Raw genomic sequence first — 8515 nt, forward strand, 5'->3', positions numbered from 1 at the left:
CTGAGGCAGGTGTGAGCTTGCAGCATTCCTGGAGCATCAGGGGAGCCTGAGGATTGAGCAGGGGAACACGGGAGGGTAGAGGAAGATGGAGACTGAGAAGAAGGCGTGGGGTGGGTTTCTTGGGTCTTCTCAGCCCTCGTAAAGAGCACAGCTGTACTCTGAGTCAGACAGGGGACTGGCTGGGAGAAGGGAGTATTTGAGGGGCGAACTCCTTTACTTCTGTGGGGATACGCATATTTCCAGAAGAGGAGTAGTCATTACTGAATCAATATGATTGCCGTCTTTCGGTCCTTTCTCTGCAAACGTTCTTAGTCGATGTACCAGGCTGAGGGCTGCCGGACACTCCGATGGGCTTGTGGTCGAGAAACATGAGAAATAAAAGGAGGTAACGAAGATGCAAAAATGACTTTGTTTCTACCGTAATGTTTCCCAGCGAGGCAGGAAGGATCTTATTGGGGTGATAGAATCATTCGAAGACTGGATGATGGCGATGGTTTAGAATTTGCTTAGTAAATGCAAAAAAAATCGTTGGATTGTAGACTTAAGGTGAGTGAATTTCATGGTGTGTAAATTCTATTTCAATAAGATTGTTAATTTGCGCCCCCCCCCCACCCAAGTAGGCACATTCCTACATATGGTGAGATTTGAGTAAGATTAGGAAAGATGTAATACCGTCTTATAAATGGTGAAGTATCCTTCAGACATGTCCTAGAAGGGGTGTCTTCATCTGTTTAGTGGATCTATTCTACGGCCATCGTTCTGTGATGCGTCTTCACTGAAAACAAAGTCAAAATGACTATGACTTCTGTACAGACACTGTTGGTTTTCAAGTGCGAGGATGAAGGTCTGGGTTGCCGCTCACAGTGGGATGGCTGGAAGTGTGGATTCGGGGTGTATCTGTGGAAACAGGAAGTAGAACAGCCTTTTCACGGTGACCACAATGTTTTAGAGAAAGGTGCTTTTTCATTTAATAAAAGCCCCTTTACTCCTGCTCCAGAACTGGAACTGTACCGGTCGTAAGTCTTCTCGTGGTTTAAATTGCTTTAAGAAAGAATTATTGCGTCCAAGATAATACTCTACCCAATGGGTAAGCAATTATCCCGAGTGTTTGAGTTGAGTAGAGGGCCGGCCTTGATATTTGAAAGCTGAGTCAGGAAAGGGGAAGGGATTTTTCCCATCTATTATGAACACCTCTGAAAAGAAACGCAAAGTTAAATAGAAAAAGGAAAAAAAAAAAAAGACTTGATAAAACGAGTTTAATTTAATTTAGGCTCACTGCCTGGTGTTCATTGGCTATAATCCTGATTTTCATGGAAAAACCAAAATTCTCGTCATTCTCTTCTTCACAGCTTAAATATAACCTTAGTCTGTGGTTTGCCAGAATGGATTGGCTACTACTAAGTGAGTAAATTTCCTTTTAACCCGTTTTCCCCAGAACTTAATCCTAGCTCCTTAGAAGACTTGTTTTTTTATAGAAAATTCTGAGTTATCGATAGATTAGCAACTCGGTTGCACGCTTCTTCTTTTCTGGGCGAATCTCATTGTTGGATATTTTTCTTGCTAACCCCCAGCTCCACCCAGAACAAATGCATGATTGCAGAATGGGTAAAGTCAGTCATTTTTGCTGGCATCGGAGGCCACAATAGAGGTTGGGATAATTTCTACATTGAGTTATTTAAATTCTCTGCACTATCTTTCTTCCCGTCACTTAAGAAGGAAAGTTGACTTCGACATTAAAAATTAAGAATTTAGTAGCCTACTGCATAATGTCCCTTTCTACTCTGTCTCTTCATGGAAATGGACGTGGGCTTCCTCCACGTGGTGAGTTACTTTTCTAGGTTACTCCTGGCCGAAGCGTTTTCCTGCCCAACACGCTGCCAGATTTTAGGGTCTCCCTTTCCTGTCCTGCCCCACGTGGAGCGAACCGTAGGCAGCATCAGAACGGAAGGAGCAGAACCAGGTGCATTCACGACGATGTTGGCACGTGCTGCTCTGGACTGTGTCACACGCAGAGTCCCACTATGAGTTGGGCTCCTCCCGAAGCCTGTGCAAGTTATGACTTTGCGTGAGGTGCTTTATTTCGGAGGGGATCCAGGAGATGGGGGTCGGGGAGAGAGGATGCAAGGCAGGCAACAGAAGGAAAATAAAAGACTCATTCCCATCCTTGTCAGTTACCCCAGTGGGCCCCGAGCTTTGTCCCCGTGAGGAACTCGGCCATCGAGGGCAGGCTGCTTCCACGCATTTCTGCCCTGCTGGCGGGCAGAGCTCGCTGTGGGTCCAGACGGATACATTATGAATACATTATGGTTTAAAAGAAATACATTAGTAGTTGGTGAGCGGAGGCATGGCTGGTGCTGCTCGGTGTACCCGCTCTCTGCCTCGGTTGGCAGGTGGGGGCAGGTGGGGGCAGGTGAGCCTTCCTAGGTCCAGTTCCTCTGTCCCCCGCCGCCACCATTTCCAACACCAGGCAAGTTTCACGATATCGTCCACGTCTTCGAATAAGGAAACCGCTGATTTCCAACCAACGCCGAGCTCTGCCTTGCGGGTCAACAAGTGCAAGTGACATTTGTAGCAACAGGAAATGCACTTTTGGGTTCCAGGTTCTACTCACTTTTGTTTTTCGGCGAGTCGATGGTTCACCTTTTCTTCTTCGCGCTCCCCTGTCTTCAAGGGACAAAAACGTGTCCGTATATTACAGGCTTCGTATGGGAAGAGTATGTTACTAACTGCTATGACCTGTTACAAGGTATTACTTATGGGTTTACTGAACTTGGGAAATAAGCATCCTCTGGCTATTAAGGTGACATCTATGTGTCCACTCGGGTAGCAGAAAAAGGGAGACTTGTCATTTCGTGGATCGTATTCGGCAAAATCCGAAACTTTTTTTTTTTTTTTTTTGCATGTCGCTGAAAGCAGGCAAACACTTATTGGGATGGTTGACAACAGTCAGCATCAATTTAACGTTATGACGTCATATACTTTTAAAAGATCTGATAAAAGAAAGCAAAGCAATTTAAATTCACGTCATCATCAAACTAATAGATGGTCTTTTCGTTGTTACGTTCACTTCCCTCCAAGTTCAAAGTGTTTCATGCATCTGGATTTTCCCGATTTCCCCGTGTGTAGATGACACATTGAAAAGGAACAGAGAAGCAGATGGCGTTGTCGTCACAGTACGTGAGGGCCGCTGGACGTTATTCCGTGCACGCATTGTAGAGTGCTAGCTAACCCAGCCAGAGCACACATCACTGGTGGCCGTAAAGCTGCCCGTTGCCGCTCCAGGTCCTCACAGTATGTGAGGGCTGCTGGACGTTATTTCGTGCACGCATTATATAGAGTGCTAGCTCACCCAGCCAGAGCACACCTCACTGGTGGCCGTAAAGCTGCCCGTTGCCGCTCCACGGGGACCCGTGGCTTTTTCCGCTCGTGACAGCTGCTCTGTAGGTGCCACTGCTAATGGGCAAGATTTGGCTGCTGAGGTGCTTGGAAACTATTCAATAGTTGGAAATTTGCACGCACGGCAGCTTCTGTAGCTTTCCAAAGACGTATGTGTCGCTGAGTATCCAGGTACTGCACCATGATTTCTCTTTTTTAAGGGGGAAAATAAAACTAACCCTACTGCTGAGTTTAGAGAAAAAAGCGTAAATATTAGAACCAGCTTTCTCGTTAGTTAGTAGGAGAATCTGTGACTAGCGACATCGTCGCGTTTAAAACACAATCGCAGTTGATCACTGTCACGTACCTCAAGAGGTGTTCCGATGATGGGATGTTTGATCGATGGTGACCATCATTTGAGAAAATCTAATAAATAAAATCAATATTCAATTTAATAAAATGTGTAGTGTTATTCTGAGTCTATGCTTATGCACCTAACAGCACTGTCTGAGAACCTGAAGGAGCCGGAGTCACAGCATGTGACACCCCTTCCCGACCTGGGGCCAGGCAGAGGTGCTTTTCTCCTATGAGAAATGTCCCCAGTGCCGTCACAGACCTGCATTTCTCCAAGGCTGATGTGTGATGGTATTTGTCGCTCTATCCACCACGGGCTCAAAGTCATGCCATCGTGCTAAACCTTTATGTGTTACTTTGTCGCTTGTGGCCGGCCTTAACCACAAAAAGCTAAAGGACGAACCCTTAAACCTGTCTCTCTGAAACCCAAACGTTCTATGTTCCTTTGCCAAAAGCACGACTTACTGATCGTCAGTCAAAGGAACGATTTTCTCCAGGGCCGAAGTGGGATATTCTTGCTGAATATTCGGTGTCTCTTGCACTGGGCGTCACAGAGACGCTATATGAATGAGAGATCATACATCCTTCCTATTTCTGTGACCTTCGAAGCGGTGTTTGTCTTCCGCTTTCTGAAACGTGCTTCTGCAGATAGTTGCAAAGATCGTAAAGAAGGATTAGAGAGGAAGCAGAAAGGGACTTGGCAGGGAGTAGAAGTTCTCTGCTCTTCGCCTCGGAAGTGGGGGTCGGGAGAGCGCTGGTCCTGTGACGTGAGTGTGAGCCGCCCGCCCTGCACCCTTGCACAAGTGACCCAAACTCTCTGGACCTCGATTTCCTCCTTTGTAAAATGGGGACACAAGGCCAGCACTTAATCTACAAAGTACAGCCATACGTTTATAAAACGAGACATCAACAGTGCTCTTGTCGATGTCAAGGAGCTAACGACGTCACCGCTTTTGAAAGACGTGAGGTCAGGGGTTGGCAATCCAGGGCCCGTGCTCCAAACTCAGCCCGCTGCTTGTCTTGTCAGATAAAGTTTTATTGGCACTCGGCCACACTCATGTGCTTGCTTATCTGAGCTTCGGCGACAAGAGTTAGTGATCGCAGCAGAGACGGTCTGTGCTGCACAGACTTACACATTCACTGTCCACCCCTCAATCTCTGCACTAGACTATGAGGGACAGACACGTTCGCATTAAGGGGCTTAACGTGTTTGCTTTCTGTAGGGACAGGGACCCGTCGCTGGGACGATGACGGAAAGCACAGGTGGAATGTGTGGCAGGGCGGGGTGCCTGTCGTTAGAGCCTCAATTCCCTCGGTGTCCCTCATTTCCATTCTGAATCCTGCCTCTGCCGCCAATTATGTGAATGACCTTGGACAGCTCACTTTATCTCTCTCACCCTTAAGATCCTTACTGGTTAAAACCAGCACCACCATCACCACCAAATAAATACATCGTGGACTCCCTTAGGACTTTGTCATAATGTGGAATCCATAGATATATATATTTTTTTTCACATGCATACTTTCAAGTACATTTCAAAAGTCTACAATTAAAACCATATTAATCAAAAGAAAATATTTCTCGTGAGTCAACAAAATTCATATACTTTATTTGGTAATGCAGGGAACCTCTCTACAAGGCGGGGAATGGCTTGACCATGGGGCTCTAATTTTCATAGTGATTATCTTTGGGGGAAAAAGAGATTGCGGTCGTCTCATCTTGGTAATGGAAGTTATACCGGGTTATAAGGGGTTGAACTATCTGCCGTGGTTTCAGGCATCCATTGGGGGTCTTGAAATGTATCCTCTGAAGATACAGGAGGCCTATAGTATATGATATAGAATATATGTACCATGTAACACATTATATTATATATATAATAAGTATGTATCACTTGATCAGCAGTATCATGTCTTGGGCCCGGATGAGCCACGTACCTACAAAAGCAACCACGAAACGTTCTCATTTAAAAAAATTAACCGACCAACCAAACTTCCAGTCTTTATACATCTCAGCGAAAAGTAAGGGGTTTAGAAAAAATAATTCACGTTTCCATGGGTGTTTTTCCTTCATGCTGCTTTATTTATAGCAAACTTCTTCGCATCTCTGCTGCAGATGGTCTTGTTATTAGGGTTATCGACGGCGTTTTCTTGGGCAGGGGTCCTGGACCGCATCCATCTGTAAATCACAGTAAACGGCATCTACACTTGCTCAGTTTATGGCAGAAAATGAAGAAAAGACCCTATAGCTTCCCACGTATTGAGTCCTCTTAATACAAATATTTACAGTGGAGATTTGTAACGTAATAATTCCGGAAGCTAATCTTTCCTGCGACGGCTGAGAAGGTTTTGGTTTGTGATACAAACCGCAAGCGGTGAATTTACGAAAGTGGGTGTTGTCTGTCTGTCATCCGATTTGTAATGCGGCTAAAAAAACGGTTTGTTGTTGCCCGTCTCTGTCGCTGCTCTTATGTGATACAAGAATGGAAAGCGCCAGGGCCACTAAGATACAGCGGGTACTTCCAGAAGCTGGACGTGTCTTTCCAGAATTTCCAAGGGCAATTGTACTTTGCTTACTCACCTAATGCCAAGCAACCTCAATGGAATGTTACTGTGCCTTAGAGGAACTTACCAATTTCGGTATGCTGAAAATTTGGTGGGGTTGTAGTGGTGTGGAAATGACCAGAAGGACCCTTCCAGATTACAGATGTGGCCCAGATGCCTTCATCTTATTGTTTGGCAGACCGTATATTAATTTGAGGCTTCTAAGGGGGACGTTACCCCCTATTCATTTCCAGCTATTGTACATAGACTGGGCAAGGCTCCGTGCAGTGATCGCGTGATCGGGACAAAGATGGGGGTTTGGCCTGGCATCTTTGATACTTAAGGCATCACTTTTTCATCTTTCTCCTGGGATTTCAGATCCGTCCGCGCCTCCGGCTCCGGCCAACCTGCGGCTCGCAAACTCCACCATCAACGGCGACGGCAGCGTGACCGTGACTCTCGTTTGGGACACTCCCGAGGAACTGGATATCCCGCTGCATCACTACAAAGTATTCTGGAGCTGGACGGTCAACGGCAAGTCCCTCGTCCCCACGAAAAAGAAGCGGAGAAAGACGGCGGACGGGGTAAGTGACAGCTGGGAGGAAGTGGCATCTTCCCGCGGGGCTGTTGGAGCTGAAGGCCACGGGTCTGAAAAGTGGGCTCCTCTGGGCTAGGAGGAGGTGTGGGCGAAGCACGAGCTTCTATCCTTTGCGTCTGGACCGAGGAAGTTCAGAGAGCAGAGGGCCACGCCCACTGTTTCTGCCTTTGACGTTGTAAGCGAATCAGCTGAACTCGGTCCATCTCGTAACCAGATGGCAGTCACAACTCCAGAAATGAAAGGCACCAAAGTTATCCTCATACCACGTAGCCAGTGACGGAAAATGACGTCATTCAAAATGCCCTGCGCATTTACGTCTTTTTCTTTCGTTTTCTTGGGCACCCCCTTAACTCGAAGGGCAGGTGTTCATGTCTTTTTAGCTGCAAGGTGGTTCCACCTGTGACTCCATCAGCAGAACGGTAAACGGCTCAGAAAATGCGTGTTGGACAGTCCATTTTTCTCACTGATCGATTTCTCAATATATCTTTCTCATTGATGTATTGTTTCTCATCAAAACAACGTGGAAGGCTCCATTCCCCAGCCGCCAAGAAATAAAATCTTCACTGAACAGTTTGCTGCGGTGAGATTTCCATGCTTGGGAATGTTTTGTATCATATGAAATGTTCAGCACATAAGGAGTCATAAGGCTTCCTTTCAGTATATATTGTTTTATTATGTTGTTATAAAACATGCATAAACACTTTCCCCCTAATTTATAAAGTTGAATTCCATAAATAAATAAATAAAAAGTATTTGCAGGTGCTTTAAAAAAACGATAGCAAGACTTTTTTTTGGTGCCATTTAGAATTATGAAACATGTCTCCGAAACTCATCCCTGATATTTAGCTGTGGCATCGTTGGGCTTTTGTTTTTAAGAAACTTGCTTACCGTTCTGGCTTTTATTTGGGAGGACTTCGCAGCGAGCGCTAATTGGCAACGCACGCCGATCGCATCGAAAGAGACCAAAGAGCTACAAGTGTGGTCGCAGGACTAGAAAGCGAAATGTCACATGGGAGGCGCTGACATATTCCGTGGGCATTAATCACCAACCCAGACCCACGGCTTAGTTGGCGGCTTATTCCTGTGATGTACCAATTACATAAATAAAACGTGAACGGCAGATTTAATCTTAGTTGTCAAGAAGCAGAGAGTCGCGTAAACCATGGCTCGCTCTCTGATGAGCGACATGTATTTTTAGATGCACGAGACGTAAGCTGCCGTTTGTGCAAATCGCTAAGGGGAAAACTTGACCGATTGAGAATTGAAATGAGAAATTAGAAAAATAGAAAAGAACATGAGAAATGATGGAATTTTCTTCTTGGGGACCCATGGCGTCTCCTTTCCTAAGATGCCATCCAGCTCCCCTCGGTGGGGATGTTCAAGAACTTGCTCTCTCCAACGTGAATTTTCTTTTACCTCTTTGAAGATCATCGTTTAGGGAGAGCAGTGTGCGTTCCAACAGGAGACGCTGCCCGAACGCCATCGGGACACGGCCGTGCGTGCGGACGTGCTGTGGGGTCAGAGACGGAGGGAGCCCGCTGCCTCTCAGCCTCCCCCTCCTGCAAACGCAGTCGATCGGCCTTGCAGAGCCGGCCGGATGCAAGACGGTCCTGTGAGCCATAAAAACGGCGTTGGATTCAGAGT

At 46.3% G+C, this 8515-nt stretch overlaps 1 protein-coding gene across 1 annotated transcript in view; it reads left to right on the top strand.

The window, feature by feature from the left end:
• ANOS1 (anosmin 1) overlaps positions 1 to 8515 on the top strand; it is a 119423-nt gene that overhangs the window by 90752 nt on the left and 20156 nt on the right. The window contains exon 7 of the mRNA XM_025050986.1: positions 6652 to 6857. Coding sequence (XP_024906754.1) covers positions 6652 to 6857 — 206 coding nt within the window. The remainder of the gene's footprint in view (positions 1 to 6651; positions 6858 to 8515) is intronic.

Source organism: Pteropus alecto, unplaced genomic scaffold, assembly GCF_000325575.1.
Source record: "Pteropus alecto unplaced genomic scaffold, ASM32557v1 scaffold18, whole genome shotgun sequence".
In the NCBI taxonomy this organism is placed as follows: Eukaryota; Metazoa; Chordata; class Mammalia; order Chiroptera; family Pteropodidae; genus Pteropus; species Pteropus alecto.